The 20,399-nt window shown below is 41.6% G+C and overlaps 1 protein-coding gene across 2 annotated transcripts; it reads left to right on the top strand.

Moving 5' to 3' along the window:
• The first annotated feature begins 229 nt into the window (after window positions 1-229).
• Window positions 230-20,186, top strand: chst12a (carbohydrate (chondroitin 4) sulfotransferase 12a). 2 transcript variants are annotated; one of them, XM_034088350.2, is made up of 6 exons: window positions 230-302; window positions 8,790-8,987; window positions 9,694-10,067; window positions 12,183-12,335; window positions 12,859-13,038; window positions 15,674-20,186. In XM_034088350.2, the coding sequence occupies exons 3-6, from the start codon at window positions 9,699-9,701 to the stop codon at window positions 16,220-16,222; spliced, it is 1,251 nt and encodes a 416-aa protein (XP_033944241.1). In that variant the 5' UTR covers window positions 230-302; window positions 8,790-8,987; window positions 9,694-9,698; the 3' UTR covers window positions 16,223-20,186. The 2 variants fall into 2 exon arrangements, with proteins under 2 accessions (XP_033944241.1, XP_033944243.1); XM_034088352.2 differs by lacking the exon at window positions 230-302 and adding an exon at window positions 530-619.
• Window positions 20,187-20,399: the final 213 nt, after the last annotated feature.

Raw genomic sequence — 20,399 nt, 5'->3', positions numbered from 1 at the left:
TTGCAGGTACAGCAGGTTATTTTCAGCACGTTGCTCATATTGGAAGACAGGGGGAGAAAGGGAGGAGGAGGGAGGGGGAGGGAGACTGTCTACATAAATCATCTAACTCTGACGACATGCTATGTTGGAGCTGACCCAGAAAAGGGATTTTTTTTCCCCCTCATGAGCTCACTCTGCAAAAACAATAAGTACTAACTCTCGCGATACTCTACTTGATCCCGCTCCATCTCCTTGGAAAAAAACGGGCACTCGTTTCGCATCACAGGCAGCTGACGCGGCGCTGGGAGCTCACACAAAAAGAGGTGAGGAGGTTTTTAACTTAAATACTAACAAGAAATATGAAAAGTAATTTAACATGCTGCCTATTTTTGTTGTTTTGCACGTTGCTCTTTGACTGTGCACTGCTTTGATACACGGCTACATTAAACCCGCGGCTGCACGTCAGGAATCTCGTTGTTTTCTTTGGATGCTCTGTATGTTCTCCACGTAAATGTGACTAAAAAGCTCCACATGCAGAGAGCGTCTAACAGCCCGTTCCCGCGGTGCTGCTGCCCGTCAAAGCCGACATTGTGTCCGGGTCTGCTGCGGACCTGCCGGGGAGATTTATCTGTTCTGTCCGGTGAGCACAGCCTGCTGCTCGGCTGCTTTTTACCGCTTTTCCTGCTGTATGTTGAGATGGAGATTAACAGAACAAGCATGGACGAGTTATGAGGGAAATAACCAAGGGAAAAACAGATTATTAATAGCCTGCAACAAGACTTTTAATTATATGTGAGACTTGTTGACATGGTGTTGGCACTGCGAGTGTAGGAAACATACCGACAAAATAATGGAAACACGGAAAAAATGGTTTTCAGGTTTATTTTCCATTTACAATTGAATTTAAAAACTGCAACTGCTTTCCACATTGTATATAGTGTCCTCCTATGTTCATATTTTTAGCAGTAGGTTGGTCTAATATAGTGTCAGATTCAACATATTGTATTCTATAGCTACTATAGAGATATCTTTCTACTGTTGATTTGTTTGGTTGTTTTTTTATTCTATTTTTAACTCATCATGTTCAATGGCATGCTAACATGCGTGCAGTCAAAACACAGTTTTTTCAATTTGGGATTAGTAAATCTAATCTAGTCCAATATCCCTTGATATTGATCATGGTTACTTTATAATCAACTCATTCATATGTCAGTACATTTTTACTCCAATGGTTGGTCGAGGTGTATAATTTTTTACTTCTACAATATGAGTATTACAGCTTCTTCAAATTTTCTTATCACTATAAACTAGGGGTGTAACGGTAACTGTATTCGTCCCGTACCGTCACGGTTCGGTGCATGCAGTCACACGACGAATACGCCTTTTTTTTAACGAGTGGGAAAAAAAGTCTGTCATTCAGGGCAGTATCCACTACACCAGGGGTGTCAAACTCAATTTCATCACGGGCCACATCAGCATGAAGGTTGCACTCAAAGGGCCGGTTGTAACTTTAAGACTATATAAAAATTAGGGCTGTCAAACGATTACAATTTTTAATCAGATTAATCACAACTTAAAAATTAATTAATCATGATTAATCACCATTCGAACTATGTCCAAAATATGCCATTTCTTTATGTATATTGTTGTGGGAATGGAAAGATAAATGAAAGAAGGCGGATATATCCATTTAACATACTATCTATGTTTATTATAACATTTTTCTGTGTGTCAAAATGAAAGACAGCCCACACACCTATCAATCCTAAAACCGTGGGGTCTTAATTCATTACGTGTTGATTTCTATCAACGGGGGAGTACTTCAGGAAAGTCGACGGGGGCGCTAGTGGAGTACTTCGTGACCACAGAGTGTGAACGTTGTGATCAGATGTTTTAGCGCAGTTCTCCAGTGAAGGGGGGGGGGGGGGGGAGAGTCTCCCTCCGCAGCCGGTTGGCGTAGTTTTGGCACAAGTCCGTTGTACAGACCGACGTTAACAGCAGCCCTGCCTGTGCACACGGAGACCGACTCTGTCGTCCGGTGATCTAACCGCCTTCTGGAAAAGCTTCACAAGTACGTCGGTACGCAAATGCGCTTTGTGATACAAGTGACGGTACGCATTTCAGATTACGCACATAACCTGCGTAGCAGTTATGTGCACCCCTTATGGGCTCAGAACAGTCTCATAATACACACATGCGCACAGAAGGATTCACACTTGTATTTCATGATCCGCAAAAGGATTCAAACTTGTATTTCCGGATCCACACTTGTGTTTTTCAATGCACACACAAATGTATTCCGTTTCATATACATGTAAATAAAATCCAAATACAGAAAAAAGTTTTACATATGTATTTTTGATCCTCACATATTTGTTTTCCGTTTAAAACCTCTGAACCTGCAAACACAAACAGCTTTCTGTGCACGGATCGCTGTGCATTCGTGTGTGGGGTTTTTGAGACTCCCCTGACGGTCAGCCGATTCGTACTTGTAATTATTTCTATCTATAGCCAATCAGATGTCTCCTCAATTCTAAGCCAATCACATGAGCGCGCCCCCACGAGGGTAGATTTCTTGCGTTCATGACGTAGCACTTCATGTACGCATGTTGCGCAGTCCGGAGCTGACAGCTCCATGGAGCCTGCCTGCAGGCGCTAATCTCAGGACACCTCCACTCTCAGTACAGCGCCACTTTCCGAACAGGAAATGCACGCAAATACAAGCCTTTATATTATTAAGGTACAGCGCCACTTTCCGAACCATTGATGAATGCTTGTGTACACAAAAACGGCAGGCAAAACCGTTTTAAATGTGTGTTTCCTGTATGGCGAATACAGCTGCTTTATTTATGTCTGTATGAAGTTGTTGTGAGTGTGGAGGGAGCAGCTACAGGTTAGCTTAGCCTAATCGATCAGTGCACTACGAAGCCAGTGCTCGACATTGACCTGTTAACGGGAGGGGGAGCCCTGCCGGTCATTATCGGCCGATATTCACTCTTAATAGTTTGATCGGTGCTCTCTATAAAGGCCGATCAGGAGAGCTAGATCTGATCGATATGGACATAAACGCGAGTGAAGTATAACCGGACGCGAGAGAGAGATCAGATCAGACAGCTGCTGAGTCTGATGGGGACACGCTGCTCTGCATGATCACCTGATGCTCCGCCCTCTGTTTAGCGAGCTGACCGGACTGCGCAAAATGCGTATATGAAGTAATCTTACCCTCGTGGGGTCGCGCTCATGTGATTGGCTTAGAATGAAGGAGACATCTGATTGGCTATAGATAGAAAAAATTACAAGTACGAATCGGCTGACCATCAGGGGAGTCTCAAAAAACCCACACACGAATGCACAGTGATCCGTGCACAGAAAGCGGTTTGTGTTTGCAGGTTCAGGGGATTTAAACGGGAAACTAATAAGTGAGGATCAAAAATACATATGTAACACTTTTTTCTGTATTTGGATTTTATTTACATGTATATGAAACGGAATACATTTGTGTGTGCATTGAAAAACATAAGTATGGATCCGGAAATACAAGTTTGAATCCTTCTGTGTGCAGGTGTGTATTATGAGACTGTTCTGAGCCCATAACCCCTGTGCTGTACTACAGCACAAGTATTCTCCGTCGGGACTTCCTGCAACAACACCACGCCGTTATCAAAGATTTTCTATTGAGAAGACGATCACTACAAACAAAAGTTTTCAAAACCGTGGCTGCAATCAATCTGACTAACTGCTGTCTGTGCAATTTACTCCGCGCGAGTTGGCAGACTTTATTTTTCTTACTTTAACATCATTTCTCATGGTGGGGCTAAGCCATTTCTTGGTATGGGTGTAGCCTACCCCAGCCATACCCTGGCGCTGCCACTGGTGGCACGTATGGGGCGGGCCATTCTGCACATGCGTTAAATGCGTTAAATATTTTAACGCAATTAATTCATAAAATTAATTACCGCCGTTAACGCGATAATTTTGACAGCACTAATAAAAATACATATATAAATATTTAATATATATAAAATAATGCATTATATTACATTATTGCCTCTGCATTGGATTGTTATGGGATAGGGTAATAACTTCATAATTAACTACGTCTGAAAGCAGAAGTCTAGGGCAAATAATTGCAAGTCTCTTCAGTGAGAACGTTACAACATGATTTAAAAAGAAAAGCCAAATTCTGGAAAAACTAAAAAAAAGAAATGACATTTTGAAAAGAAAGTGACATTTTGAAAAGAAAGTGACATTTTGAAAAGAAAGTGACATTTTGAAAAATTCTAATTCGGAGAAAAAGGCAAATTCTAAGAAAAAAAATGCATATTTAAAAGAAAAGGCAAATTCTGAGAAAAGTCAAATTTGAGATGCATTGTGAGACATGTAGTTTTTGGGCAAGCATCTAACCGTATAATAAACTTATTGTATTCTTTTCAAGCTCTTGAGGGGCCACATAAAATGAAGTCGCGGGCCGGATTTGGCCCCCGGGCCTTGAGTTTGACACCCTTGCACTACACTATAATCCAGTGTGCGGTATTGCACCTAAAAGCTGTTTTTGCCAGCCGCCCTTAAACAAGAAATGATGGAGAAGAAGAAAACACAACAAAACGAATAAAATACAAGAAGAAGAAAAGTTAGTATTGCGAGATCAGATAACACCTATGGATAACACAAAGGAGCTAGAAGACCACCTGCTTCTTTTAAATCAGCTGTGTGGGAACATTTCGTGTTCCCTGTGGACTACAATAACGATAAAGTGCGAGTGGTGGATCGTACGAGGACGGTGTGCCGGTGTTGTGTCAAATGATGCACCCCAGTTTAGATTTAGATTATTTTCTACATTGTAGATGAATACCGAAGACATCGAAACTATGAAAAAACATAATATGGAATGATGTTGTAAACATTAAGGTGTTAAACAAACCAGTATATGATTTAATGCACAATGTTGATTATTCTTCCAGAACTAGCTAAATACATGGGTAAAGGTTCTACTTGAGCCCGATTTGAATACCATAAAGAAAGTATTAAAGCCAGCTCAAGCTAAATGTCAAGTTGCACATATTTCAAAACGCGAAGTGTAATAGCTGCAGTTTGCCTCGCTGTCAGAATGACAAAGCTCTCAGTGAAGCTCAGCCCATGTTTCTCACAAAATTGTAGAACAACTTATTAAAAAGATCAGTTCAAAGCAGCTAATGTCGTCTTAGTGTTATTGCATGATGTTAAAATGGGTTTGCCATGAATTTAGTGATGGATTGTAAACATTTGAAATGTAGCATTTAAGTGTTTCTCAGTTACTGTTGTTGTTTTAATAAATCAGACACGATGGTGCAGCGCTGTGCTGGACCTCTTTAAAGGCTTTTTGTCCCTAACAAATAGTTTTTGCGCTGATCAGGGGGTACTTGGCTGACATGTTTTTCAAAGGGGGTACATTATTGAAAAAGGTTTGAGAACCACTGCAGTAGAGGACCCCAGCTTGTATTGATTGTGATTGCAAGTGATTGAAACACTTTCTTATTATTTATTTTGTAATATTTTCAAGACATTCTTTTGAGTTTTACAGCTTATTGAACCTTTTTGTTTGACTTCAGCCATTATAGATAATACGGCCTTCTGAGTCTGTGTGCTACTGTTTGTGGTTTGTTTTTAACTGTGTAATAAAGTTAATTATTCAAAATGTTAGAGTTCCTTATTTTTGAACTGAAACTTGCTCTACTGTTCAAAAGAAATAAAAAGCAAACCTGGAATTATGCATTTGGGACTTTTTTTTAGCTTTTTCTTGTTGTACCGAACCCGTATCGAACCGTGACCCCCAAACCGAGGTACGTACCGAACCGTGAATTCTGTGAACCCTTACACCCCTACTATAAACTAAATTAAATATGGATTTTGGTCTGTTGGCTGGAAAAAAGGCATCTGAAAGCATCAACTTGCAACAGGCATTTTTATTGCTATTTTAAAAATAATGATTTTTGAAAGTAAATCTCAAAATAACATTGATTTAAAGATCTGCAGTGTTTCCTCTGAATTGTAAGTTCATGCACATACTAGTATGCAGTGAAACGACTCAATTAAAATACTAGTTCATCTCAATTGTACAAAAGTCGTTTATTTCCCTGCTTTTAATGAGTACTTCACTTTCAACGTACAGAACATTTCTACCCCTTAAAACGCCTGATTTAATGTTCGTTATGTCACGGCATCGAGCTCATTGGTGTGCAGAGAGGAAGAGGAGCGTAGTCTGCCGCCTCTGGAGAGGGGTATGATGATTTTCCATGTCAATGGTCTCCTCTCAGCTCCAGGAAAGAGGGAATAATATGAGGACTGTTGCACGGAGGCTCCGGATTTAGAAAAAGTCGGAATGGAAAAGCGACGCCCTGTGACTTTCACACTGCACAGAAAGGAGAAAACTGGAGATGAAGTGGGAAGTAGGAAACATGGATTGGGGTTTGAGATAAGCCACAGGTAGAACTGGCCATTTATCTGCAGCTCCATAAACACACACAGCACAGTAAGCTTCAGTGTGTTTTCGTACATGCAGAGCGTATCTTTAGGTGTATAAAGTGGGGCCTTTATTACCTCAGCTCGAGTGTTTTAGTGTGCCGATGCTTTACAGTAATCCATAGGAAGCCTGGTATAGATACAGCGGGATACTTGTGCAGTGCAGCAGTTATTACTTTGTGGTATGCAGAGCCCCCTGGCATGCAAACCTTTGACAAGCACTTGTGATTTTACTGCTGAGAGTGGGAGTAGAGTCGACTCAGAGAGGTGAAGGAGGTTCAGTAAAAATATTTGAAGCCAATAAAATGTCAGACCTGCCCACGTATTGCTCCAGTTTTCAAGATGTTTTTATTAACAGAGCAAGAGCAACCTCACTCTGATATCAGCCTTTCCTTTGTTGTTGTTTTTGCATGATAATTGGCATGCTTTTGAAATCCTGCTTTCTATTGTTTTGTTTTGTCTGCTCTCCAAAACACTATTGATTTGTACTCGGTAATTACTGAAACTGAAGCTGTCTGTTTACATTGATTTTACTCACTAAGTTTTACCGATTAATTGATGCCAAATGTTAAAATCTTTGCTAGGATTGCAGAAACAATTGTCTGTGAGTTAGTAAGGCAATTAAGGCAAGGCAAGTTTATTTATATAGCACCTTTCAGCACCAGGCAATTCAAGGTGCTTTACAAAAAGGAAAGACATTCAGACAAAGGCATTTAAAAACAGTAAAAGATAATAAAAGAAACATTAAAAGAAAAACAAAAAATGAAAGACATTAAGAAAATGGCATTTAAAATCAGTCATTAAAAAGAAAAGCTAATAAAATTAACATTAAAAGATAAAAGTTACAGTGCAGTCTAAGATATGAATAGTTCAATTATTTCGGTTCTTGATTTTTAATTTATTCACAGAACCTCCCGTGGAAATCCGAATATTTCCGTCCCATTGTTAATTTCGACAGATTGTTTTCACCATGTTATGCTCGCATGACATCCACAATCGGACCCTCAGGGGGGTGTACTAGCCCCCTACTCTGCTTTGCGTTCCATAACAAAGTCTTTAAGTGTTACCTGAACACCCCGTGTTACCAAAACACTATTTTTCACGCGTCGGTGATGTGATACTTGTTCCTCAGTACAAATCACCCAAAAACTGATCGTAAACCCCGGCTACGATGGATATCCCAAATAGTAGTGTGTTGTATAGGTTTGTGTGCATGTCAGTGGGCTAAAATCCCTCCTGAAACGCCTCCATTTTACTCCGTTGTTTACTTCTGTAATCAATCAATCAATCAATCAATGTTTATTTATATAGCCCAATATCACAAATGTTACATTTGTCTCAGTGGTCTTCACAGTGTGTACAGAATATCAGTATGACAATACGACACCCTCTGTCCTTAGACCCTCACATCGTACAAGGAAAAACTTCCAAAGAAAACCCAGTTTAAAGGGAAAATGGGAGAAACCTCAGGGAGAGCAACAGAGGAGGGATCCCTCTCCCAGGACGGACAGACGTGCAATAGATGCCGTGTGTAAATTGAAAAGATAATACATTTGCAACATAGGTAGTCCAAATGTTTGGAAATGCATGTGTGTATAATAGGAAGATGAATCCACGAGGATATCCATCGAGGACCTATGATCCAGGACCACAGCCACGACTCGCGATCCAGCGCTCGCGATCCAGGACACATGACCGCAGGATCATCCATGACTCCGGATCCCGGCGTATAGAGACACCAAAAAGAAAGACATTTGGGGAAGCTGGGTTAATCGGAACATGAGAGTACACAGGTATAGACAGAGAGAAGGAAGAAGTAAGATGTCCCCCGACAAACTAAGCCTATATCAGCAAAACTAGGGGCTGAATCTAATCAGCCCTAACTATACGCTTTATCAAAAAGGAAGGTCTTAAGCGCACTCTTAAAAACGGATAGGGTGTCTGCCGCCCGAACACAAACTGGAAGCTGATTCCACAAATGTGGAGCTTGATAAGAAAAGAACACTTGCACTTCTATTGGCTAGTGCTCCAACATATTGTATGTGATAGGCTAAGGGGCGGAACATCTCTAAGCAGTTGACCAATCACAACAGAGCCGGCCAGCTAACCAATCAGAGCAGACTGGGCTCTGGTTTCAGACAGAGGGTGAAAAGAGGTGCTGCAGCACAGGCAGTATGAGACAAATAAAGAGCTTTTTGAACATTAAAGCATGGAGACATGTCAGTAGAGACACTACATACTGATATGAACCTGAACATGAGCATTGTATGTTATCTTTAAATAAAGATGGAATAAATAACTTCTTCCTGCAGGCATGGAACAGAGGTGAGAGTCGATCCATGGATGTCCAGTTTCCTGCAGTGCAGCAGCAGCAGCATGATGATAACAAACCAGCCACAGACTCCATCTTTATATCTATCGCCATGGTGAGAGAGAGCTACTGGACTCTGTTGCTATGGTGACCCTGTAACAATCTGTTGCCCCGGTGACCGCATGAATAAAAGACCCAGGTAACTTACTCCAATCCGCCGCCGCCATGCTGTAGAGAGGCTCCCCCTGTGAAGTCTTACCAGTTGCTATGGTTATCCTGTAGCCAGTAACAGTCGCCATGGGAGATTATATAGTGTAGTAGTCCACGTCATATCTTGTAGATGTATGTACTTTGTTATCCATGTATCATCTGCATACTGACCCTGTGTTTATTTACATGCCTATTCGTTTGATTGTACACTGTATATGCCACCTAGACTGACCGTTTTATGTGTGTGTGTGTGTGTAAGCGGCGTCTGCGTTGTGTTTGTGTTGTTCATGGATGAGACCAGAGCCAGCATACAGTCGAGGCGATCTCCGTTTATTCACTGACAATTTACAACAAATCAGTATTAAATGAGTTATCCCTCACACTGACTCCTCTCACGTGGAACATTTACAAAAAGGGAAGAGGAAACGTGAGGGACACAATATGAAAGGGGAAGTCCCACAAAAATAGTGTCCTAAATACAGTAAATACATTCTGGAGGTTCCACCCACTGATTCTAGACCTAGGTATTGAACAATTAATTAATAAAGAACACAGAATTATTAAATAGAAAACACAGAATTTGTGTGATTATACTACATTATTTATAAAGAAATATTTAACACTAAACACACCACTGCATATTCATTACAACTGTTACATGTATATAATTGAAAACTTCAATATATATTCAACAGTCGCCATGGGAACTTCCAGGATGTTCCGCATCTTCGTGGTCCTGGGCTCGGTTTTCATGATCCTCCTCATCATCATTTACTGGGACGATGTGGGGGCCTCTCACCTGTACCTGCACACCCCCGTGTCCCCGGGCCCCAAGATCCCCCCGCCCCCTCCCCCCCGCCAGCAGCCTCACACCTCGCGGACGCCATCTTTCCTGTCCGACATTGACGCCTTCGTCAACCAGTTCCTGGAGCCGGGCACCGGAGAACCCACTGATCCCGCCCCCGCCGACTCTGGTAACCAATCAGAGAAGGCCGAGGAGCGGTACATTCCACGGAGGGAGTGGAAGATCCACCTGAGTCCTGTGGCAGCCGAGCTCCGAGAGAGACAGGTGGATATCTGAATTTATCATTATATATCCCAGAGATATTGAAGTGACTGTTATTTTGTATATATTGATTGTTCTGCTTTTTTCTTAATGTGTGCATATGTGTAAATGTGTCTGTTGGTTGTGTATATATAGGATATACATATTTTATACATATTTTATATATATTTTTGTATTCGGGATTGTGGGAAACGGTGTTTTTGACTATAAAGTTGACTTTAAATTATAATAATAATAATAATACATATAATTTTTAATAGCGCTTTTCCTGGAGCTCAAATACGCTTTACATACAATCAGAAACCGAAACCGTACAAAGAAAACAAAAAAAACAAACAGTAGTCCTAATCCAAGTGCAAGTAAAGTGTGGTTGTTGTTGTTGTTGTTGTTGTTGTTGTTGTTGTTGATTAGAGATTGTTAGCAAAAAGTGAGTTTTGAGAGATTTTTTTTTTAATGATTCAAGAGTGTTGGCCTTTCAGGTGTGACTGGATTCATGGATTAAACAGGGGGGGTTTGGTGCACTCACTGTCTGCAAATAAGGGGGTCAGCAGTTCGATCCCTCCTCCCCCCACCAGCTGCAGTCAACATGTCAAAGTGTCCTCTGGCAAAAACCGTAAAACCCAAATTGCTTGGATAAAAGTGTCAGTAAATAACGTAACAAACTAAAGATCAAACTGTTCCCAGAGGCAATTGTTACACAGGATGAAGGATACGCAGGATATTTAACCCTGTAAAGTGTCTTTGTGTTCCATTTAAAAAGTGTTCTGTAAATAAAATGTAATATTATTATTAAAGTCCGATGTCCTGGTCAAGAATTGTGTCTATCCAGTTTATTTTACTTAGATTTCAACCATCAAACTTAAAGAGAACAAGTGCTACCAATATACTGCATACCCAAATCCCTGGTGCCTAAGCTGCGTTCAAAATAAAAAAAATAATAATACATTTAATGTCAAAGCGCTTTTTCAGGTGCTCAAAGACGCTTTATAGTGGGGATAAAACGAGATAAAATAGAATCAAAAATATGAATTCACAAATTAAAAGCCAGTCTGAAGAGGTGTGTTTTGGTCAGTGTTTTGAAAGTGGGGGGGTCGGTGCAGTCTCTGATGTGTTCTGGAAGGGAGTTCCAGAGGGTGGGGGCAGCGATGGAGAAGGCTCTGTCCCCCCAGAGGGTGGGGGCAGCGATGGAGAAGGCTCTGTCCCCCCAGGTTCGGAGCTTGGTTCGTGTGGGGATAGAGAGGAGGTTCGCTTCTGATGAACGAAGGCTGCGGGAAGGGGTGTGGTGTTGGATCAGGTCGGTGAGGTAGGGGGGGGTGTGGTGGTGGATCAGGACGGTGAGGTGGTGGTGGATCAGGTCGGTGAGGTATGGGGGGGTGTGGTGGTGGATCAGGTCGGTGAGGTATGGGGGGGTGTGTGGTGGTGGATCAGGTCGGTGAGGTATGGGGGGGTGTGTGGTGGTGGATCAGGTCGGTGAAGTATGGGGGGGTGTGGTGGTGGATCAGGTCGGTGAGGTATGGGGGGGGTGTGGTGGTGGATCAGGTCGGTGAGGTATGGGGGGGTGTGGTGGTGGATCAGGTCGGTGAGGTATGGGGGGGGTGTGGTGGTGGATCAGGTCGGTGAGGTGGGGGGGGTGTGGTGGTGGATCAATTCGGTGAGGTATGGGGGGGTGTGGTGGTGGACTAAAATAAGGAAACTAATAATAATTATAAAATTACTATATGCAAAACACATTTTGTCAATTAAAAATGTAATATTAAATTGATTAAATAAATACAAAACAATGAACAGTACCGTAGTAGTAAATGTTTAATTATTAAAGTTGGCTGGGTTATTCAAATGCATCCAAGCATTTGAATTGTTCACACTGCAGGGAAGGTTTAAAATCAAATTCATATGCCAGTGATGTACAATAATTAATAGATAATATTTCAGTATTCATAAATAGTATTTAAGTATGCAGGTAAGTCAGTCTGCAGCTCGCTCACTGGCATACTTAAATAGCAACAGAGCCATCATTAATTCCAGCTCCAGTCCAAATGATGGCCATGAAAAAAAGCTGCAGGAGGAATGAATACTCACCGCTAATAATAAAACCCTTCTGTGCCTCGCCAACACCAGGAGCAGCGGCGGAGATTACTTCAGGAGATGTGCGCTAATGACAGCGTTGTGTTTCCTGGCAAAAACCGCTCCTTTGACGACATTCCCAACAAGGAGCTGGATCACCTCATCGTGGACGACCGGCACGGCATCATCTACTGCTACGTTCCCAAGGTGCGCAAAGGCCTGTGTGCTTTGCAAACATTTAATTTATACAACACACAAAAAGTATATTTAAAACTACAACTACTTTAGTAGTTCCGTCTATTATGGTGTGTTCTCATTTATCTTTCTATTGTTAATATTTGTATATTTACTCTTTTTTTTTTTATTTGCAATAATCAGTGTTTCCTTGTTTATTCAGTTTTTATTAATTTCTATTTTATATGAGAATATATGTAAGCCTAAAGCTGAGGGAATGTCTATTCATTTTTTTTGTTGCGTTATGCACAAGTCTATTGATGGGACTTTCTTTTTGATTTAAATATATTATTTTACCTTTTTTTATAATAAATGTAAAGAATTTTTAACTGGAATTTCTTAAATTTGTACACGACCTAAAACACTTTCCGGACACGGTTGCCAGTTAGGGTTAGGGTTGCCGAAAATCTGACATAATACCACCTATTTCTTCCCACTCTCTGCCCACTCCCCTCTACTGAGTATTTACGTCAGATTTCCCCCGTTCCTCTCTCAGGTGGCGTGCAGTAACTGGAAGCGCCTCATGATCGTCCTGAGTGAGAGTCTGCTGCGGGACGGCGTTCCTCAGAGAGACCCGCTCTCCATCCCGAAAGACCTGGTGCACAACAGCAGCATGCACTTCACCTTCAACAAGTTCTGGAAACGCTACGGCAAGTTCGCCAAGCACCTCATGAAGGTCTGTACAAATAATACACCTGATGTCATGTTGTCGCACCTGCCAGCTTTCATTCATTCTGGGTCATCAGTTTTATTTTTAGAGTAGCGGTCAACAATTCCGTTAAAGTTTAAATCTTCCGGACAAAATCTTCTTTGTAATAATATAAGAATAATACACGGAGGACAGAGCCTCTCTTTTCCTCCCCCTCTCCTGACAGCCCGTCAGTATCCGTGGTCTCATGCAGCTGGCTGATCCAGTAATGAGTGACCCGACAGTAAAAATAAACATATTTATAACTAGTTCAGGTAGTTTGAGAGGTCATTAAAATAGCTACGGGTGATGATCTAACTTGAAGTGTGTGTTTTGTTCCGCTCATCGAGCTGCAGGTTATCATGGAGAGCTGCGTGTCGCCTCTCCTGTCCGATTAGACTTCACTCGCGTTCATGTCCATATCGATCAAATCTAGCTGGAAGCTCCTGCTGGGTGCACTGTCCTACGAGATACCGGGACCAGGCTCGAAACACTGGAGCTATTGCGTCATCGTTATCAGGAAATGATCGTTATAGGGCGTAGACACGGAGCCGTTTGCCCCCCCAGAGCGTTTCGTCCGCAGATCAGAACCCACCTTGGGACCCGTTATCGTTATCTGCGTTTCCCTGTCGGCCTCGTGTGGCCGAACCGTCTATCTGATAGAGAACTGTAGCGGATACGACCGTTATCGTCCTCGTGTGGCTGCAGCTTAAATGTGCCGGTGCTTCTCTGGTCCAATTTGCATAAGCAGGGGCTGCTGTCGGCTCCCTCTTAAGTAGTATTAATGTGCCAGCAGAATAATCGATGTGTCTCTAAGGCTGCGGCCCCACGAGGACGAATTCGGTCGTTTGCGTTACTGTTTAGTGTCATATAGACCGTTCGGCCACACGAGGACGACCGAATACGGCACTAAACGACTGAGGAAACGACAACGGGTCCCAAGGTGGATAGAAATGCATACGCCACTCTCTGGGGGGTCAAACAGCTCCGTGTGTGCGCCCTATACGGACATTTTCAGATCACTGATAGTGATTGCGCAATAGCCCCGCCTCTCCCCACCTCTTCTGCTCACCTCCGCTTACCCCGCGCCAGTGCTGAAGTGTTTCGCCACCAACAACAACAACAATGGCGGATCGCAGAGTTGCTATCGTGCTCCGGACGCTATTGACCATGCTACAGTTGTTTGTGCAACATCTACAGCAATAATGATGAGGCAATAGCCCCGCCTCTCCCCACCTCTGCTGCTCACCCCCGCGTCAAAGTAAACTGCACCCTGAATTCAGATTATTTATCTTTCTCTCGCGAGTGAAATCTAATCTGACAGGACGGAGACACGCAGCTCTGCTCACCTGCAGCTCCTCCCGCTGCAGCAAAACACACACTTCAAGTCAGATCATCACCCTTAGCTATTTTAATTACCTCTCAAACTCCCTAAACTAGTTATAAATATGTTTATTTTTACAGTCGGCCGGGTCACTGATTACTGGATGAGCTGCTGCATGAGACAGACACTGGCGCTGGTCGAAGAGAGGGAGGAAAAAGAGAGGCTCCGTGTATTTTATCATTATATTATATAGAGTCGTTATTCATTTGTTTTAAAGCTCAATAAATAACAAAGAAGACCTTTGACCGGCACTTTTATCATTTTGTCCGGAAGATTTCAACTTTAATACACGCTGACTGGCGAAAAACTCTGCCCGGTTCCCTCGGCCCCCACCGCGGAGAATAAACAGAAGGGCAACCATGACAACCATGCTTCTTCGCTGCTTTTGTGGAGGAAGTTACAGCGCCACGTAGAGGCTCCTGCATATGTACTGCAGCTTCTCCAGCGGTTGGAGCTAAACGGAGCGGTCTCGTGTGGGCAGACACTATCCGGATAATTATTGCATGTGGACGGAAGCCGTTTGCGATTGCGTTTGCGTTAATCCTATGTGTTTAGCCGTTTTCGTCCTCGTGGGGCCGCAGCCTAAGAGAAGTGCTTTGTTGGAACTACAGAGGTCAAGTAAACAAATGAAACCCAATCTGAACCACTGTGTTTCTGCGGCGACAGCAAAGAAAAGTCATTATTTACTAAAGGTCTCTCACCAAACGGTAAACAATTGTTTCTGTAAATGAATTGTTTTTATTTCAATGGCCTCCACCATGTATTTCTTTTTGCATAATAAGAAATTATCACTTTAACACAATTACACGACAAAATTCAATCAGGTTAAAAACAGTAAAACATAATTGAACACTCATTAAATCAGAATAAAATAATTAATAAATAAACAAACATCATAATATTATCACAACAGCTTGCTTTTATTCATTCTTGGTGGTCAGTTGTATTTTTAGAGAAAGTGTATTTATATATTTATTATTTTTGGAGAGAAACTTTGGGATTTTAGACTTTGAAGACCATTTACATGCACTCAAACGCACTATAGTAAAGCGAAGCTCCAAAAAGCATAATAGGGCCCCTTTACGATTAAATCCCCTGTTTGAGGACTGCAGATGGAAATTCATCTCTTCTCTTTTCTGAGGTTAATGTATTTGTATGCATGGTCCTTGGGAATTAAATACATAATATATAAAAATGGATATATGTTATGCATTAATACAATTCTTATTCTTTTTGAAGGTGAAGCTGAAGAAGTACACCAAGTTCATCTTCGTTCGTGACCCCTTTGTGCGTCTCATCTCCGCCTACCGGAACAAATTTGAGATGCCCAACGCAAATTTCTACCTGCGCTTCGCCCAGGTCATGCTGCGTCGCTACGCCAACCAGCCGACGCCTCCCGCCTCCGCGGACGAGGCGTTCGGCATGGGCATCCACCCGTCCTTCCCCAACTTCCTGCAGTACCTCCTGGACCCGCAGACGGAGAAGGAGATGCCCTTCAACGAGCACTGGAGGCAGGTGTACCGCCTCTGCCACCCGTGCCAGATCCAGTATGACTTCGTGGGCCATCTGGAGACGGTGGAAGAGGACGCCGAGCATCTGCTGCGCCAGCTGAAGGTGGACAACGTGGTGGAGTTCCCCACATCCGGTAGGAACTTCACGGCCACCACCTTGGAGTCGGACTGGTTCAACACCGTGCCCCTGGAGACCCGCAAAGAACTGTACAAGCTGTACGAACCCGACTTCAGACTCTTTGGATACGACAAGCCGGACTCCATCCTCAATGAGTGACACACACACAGAACGTGCTTTTTTTAATGTGTGTTTATACTTTTACTCCAACAACAGACACACCTCCCCTTGTTCTGGGCTTTGTGTCCTCCAATCTTGTATGACCTACACTGAATGTACACATTAGGGCTGCACAACTTAGAAGAAAAAGAGAATTGCTATTATTTTGACCAATATTACATTGTTGCGATCTGATTCACGATATTGGTGAGCGGATGAGTTAAGAAGTACGTAGGCCATTCAAAATTAGTTTGTTAGATGCGCTAGTTGTCATATCAATTATTTAATATTGTCCATGGCGAAGTGTGATGCTTATGTAAAGCATGAAATGTGTTTAGAAATACATACCAATGACAGCTATCTACAAGTAATTTGTCATTCTGTAGTAAACCATTTTGTAGGCCCGGATATCTCTGCAGCTTCGCAATACTTCAGCAACATTTTTATTTTACACATATTTGGCCTTTTAACAAAAGTTGTTCTTCCTGCAATTTGAATATTAGACTAGTCCAAATTGCAATTTTGATGAATTGTGCAGCCCTAGTACACATGATCAAGGACACTCAGTGCTCTAAGGAAGCACATGAATGAGGTGGAGACAGGTTAATATCCATTGTTGTTTTTCTTTTTTAAATCATAAAGATAACAAGAAGCACACAATTAAGAAACACAGATATGGATTGTGATGTGTGTTTTTACATGTTGTACATTCAGTGTAGACCTTAACTCAAAACGTTGATGTCATGCAGCACCTGTAATTTGTGATGTCATACGTAGCAGGAAGTGATGTCACAGAGCCAAACTGTATTTGGTGCAACACCAACCCAGATGCAGGCGACAGGGAAATGTTTGCAGTTAGTTAAAACAAGGTGTTATTAGATTAGTTGTAAGTGTTAGTTGCACTAGTTGTCATCTTATTTATTACACTTTGTGCAATGCTTATGTGAGGCTTGAAAGGGATTTAATGTATGTTTTTAAAAATGCATACCAATGACTATCAACATGAGAACCTGGAGGAAATATGTTATAACTCAAACACAGATTAGGACGGGATCAGACACAGCGCTTTTTGCAGTACTGTTGTTGATAAAGAACTTGAACTCAGAACAGTAAAGCACTGCAAATGTTCACCCTAGTTGTTTATTCGTATGAATTAAGAGGCGGGGCTTCTGTGGTTGTGACATTGTTAGCAACCTAGCTCAATTAAGCTAACTTTGCTGACTGTTAGCTTACTCAACCCATTTGTTAACCTGTTTAGCCAGTTAGTGTTGCTTGCTTGATAATTCATATAAGTTTCAGATTGGAGAATATTAATAGAAATATTTCAGACAGCTATTTTGCAGCTTGTTTTATTTAGCTATCTAGCTCAATGCTGCTAACTTAGCTATCTATTTGCTAACTCAACCCATTTGTTAAGCCGATACATTTTAGCCAGTTAGCATTAGCTATCAAAAGTGAACCGTTAGCATTGTTAAATTCAATCAATCCACAAGATGCTTGTTTGATAACTAATTTTAACTTGTTTTACTGGAAGCAATCTATATACTACTATGCCTGTCTATTAGCATAGGTAAGGTAGCTAGCTAACAACTCGCTAACTAATTACATTGTTTTTTAAAGGTTAACATTTTTAGAGTTTGCTAGGCTCAGAGACAAATTAAGGCTACGGCGGGGGATCCAGTGGAGGCGTAGCAGCAACAACAATCATTTTTAATTGTATGCTTTTATAAAAAAAGGCAACAAGGTGCACCGTGTGTTTTGAAACCTGCAAAAAGCACTCTGTCTGACCAGACCCTTAGAGAGGATGCTCATATGTTACCTTAACAACAATCCCTACTGCTTCTTCAGACCTGGTGCAATAGTTTGAAGCGGAGAAGTGCATTAGATTATATCAATAGAAACATTTCAGACAACTCCTTAGCAGCTTGTTTTATTTACAAGTTTCAGCATGGCGTTGTTTTATAAGCACAGCAGCTTGTCTTACTTTGAGGCACACAACTGGAGTCTCTACATTCTTTTAAAAATCCTCCTCGCTGCATGAACACAGGTGGGCCTCTGTATTTAAAGGAAAAGATTTCCAAAGGGAATATTTTTGTTTTAATGCTTGTTGTGTTGCATTTATGGACCTTTGTGTTTTAACGCACACACTGCAGTTACTGACTTACATCGGGTAACCCTGGAGACTGCAGCTATTGTTGCCCCCCCATCTCCTCCAAATATGAACTTTTTTAAACTGTATGTTTTGAGGGCAGCATTTTCATGGGGCGCAGTATTGTGTAGCAAGGAGAAGAGCACATTACATGCCGTGACAAGAAGCAGTGTTTTTCAGTATTTTTGCCATAACATCAATCCAGGAGTCGGGTTGTTGTTGGTAGATGAATGCCAGTATTAGAATCAAGATCAATTACATAGTGATCCGAGCATGGATCGGGCTGCATGTTTTATATCAGAACAGGTGGAAGATAAGATAGTGCCTTTGGTTGCAAAAGTTTACACAGCAAAAAAAAAAAAAAAGTATTTTTGTAGAAGGACTTTTTACTTTGAACACGATACAGTGAGATCTGTACGAAGCCACACGGTGTATTTGATATGTCAGGCCTTGTTTATCTTGTGGCTTCAAATAAAAGAATAGGAAAACGGCAGCAGAGCCTTTCAGCTGAAATGCTTTACCGTCTATATGGGGCTTTGTATGATGTGAGAACTCTTTACAGTGTGCTTGTGTCTCTTGTGTTGCTTTGTGTGTCGTGTAACACGCAGGATTACTGTGTGCTGTATTTTATCATTCTGCACATGTACATGTTCACACACTTGACTCAGTGTTGTCTTACTGCCTTTTGCTTCACTTGTTTTGTACGGTGTGGGTATTTTTTACTCCTGAATGTCTCAGTTAGTGTTTTCTGGGTAAATTGTAGCTGACATCCTCGTGGATTCATCTTCTTATTACCGACACATGCATTTCCTAACATTCGGTCTATATGCTGTAAAGTGTATTATCTCTTCGATTTACACACGGCATCTATTGCACGTCTGTCCGTCCTGGGAGAGGGATCCCTCCTCTGTTGCTCTCCCTGAGGTTTCTCCCATGTTCCCTTTAAACTGTGGGTTTTCTCTGGAAGTGTTTCCTTGTACGATGTGAGGGTCTGAGGACAGAGGGTCTAAGGACAGAGGGTGTCATTTTTCTCATACTGATATTCTGAACAATCTGTGCTGTTGTATTTGCTGTAAAGTGTCTCTACTGTAGGCTATTTTTATTATATGTACAGCACTTTGGCTCCACCAAAAATGGTTTATAAATATGCTATATAAATAAAACTTGATTTGATTTGAAATTGGAATTATAAGGTGGCTGGTTTTCCCAAAAATCTGTCATCATCACTTGCGTTGTTTTCCATGTACGTCTAAGTGAACACACAGATTATCTATTTCAACACACACTCCCAACTCACCAGTGTTTGGATTGTCAGATTTTGTTGTATTTTGTTCCTTTCTTGTGTGTTTTGTTTATTACTGTCCAACATTGCTCTTGGCTGTATTTTCTTTAAAAAGTGCAAACACCGTGAAATTGAATAACTGTGTAAGGGATAGAAAGGATGTATTTATTGGCTGAATAAAACCTATGGAAGCTGCTTCTGTAAAAGGGAAATTCAGTCTTTATTAATATTACAGTTTGAAAAGGTGGTATGTTTTTTGCCCGCAGCGACCAGACGCTTCAACAGCTTTCTTGCTTTGAACTGCTTAAAGGCCAAACCTCGTCCTACATTACCACCTGATGTCAGTTCTCAGCATAAAATGCAATCACACGTCCAAAAATTCAAATCTATTTTTGTGAATGATGTTTTTGTAACTCATATCAATACTTTACAAGAGTCTTTGTAGTCAGTGTTCCTCTTCTCATCTACTGGGAAAAAGCAAAGCATTCAGTTTCCTCCGTGTCATCTGTTCATTGTAAGATAAATAAAGGATGTGGGGCATGATGGAAAATGTATTTGTCTTTTTGTTTCACTATCCATTCTACCTCAGTAAACTAAACAATTCACGTGAGAAAATATTGCCACAAAACCTCCTTTTAATATTTAATAATATTGTCTCAACACTACGAAGCAGAATAATCCCTTCATGAAAGCCTTGTGGAAATGGGGGAGGAGAATATCTCTTATCAGGACAACAGGAAAGCAAA

Source organism: Pseudochaenichthys georgianus, chromosome 8 (assembly GCF_902827115.2).
Source record: "Pseudochaenichthys georgianus chromosome 8, fPseGeo1.2, whole genome shotgun sequence".
NCBI classification, from domain to species: domain Eukaryota; kingdom Metazoa; phylum Chordata; class Actinopteri; order Perciformes; family Channichthyidae; genus Pseudochaenichthys; species Pseudochaenichthys georgianus.
Note: the sequence above shows the minus strand (reverse complement) of the source record. Positions and strands in the feature narration are given on the sequence as shown.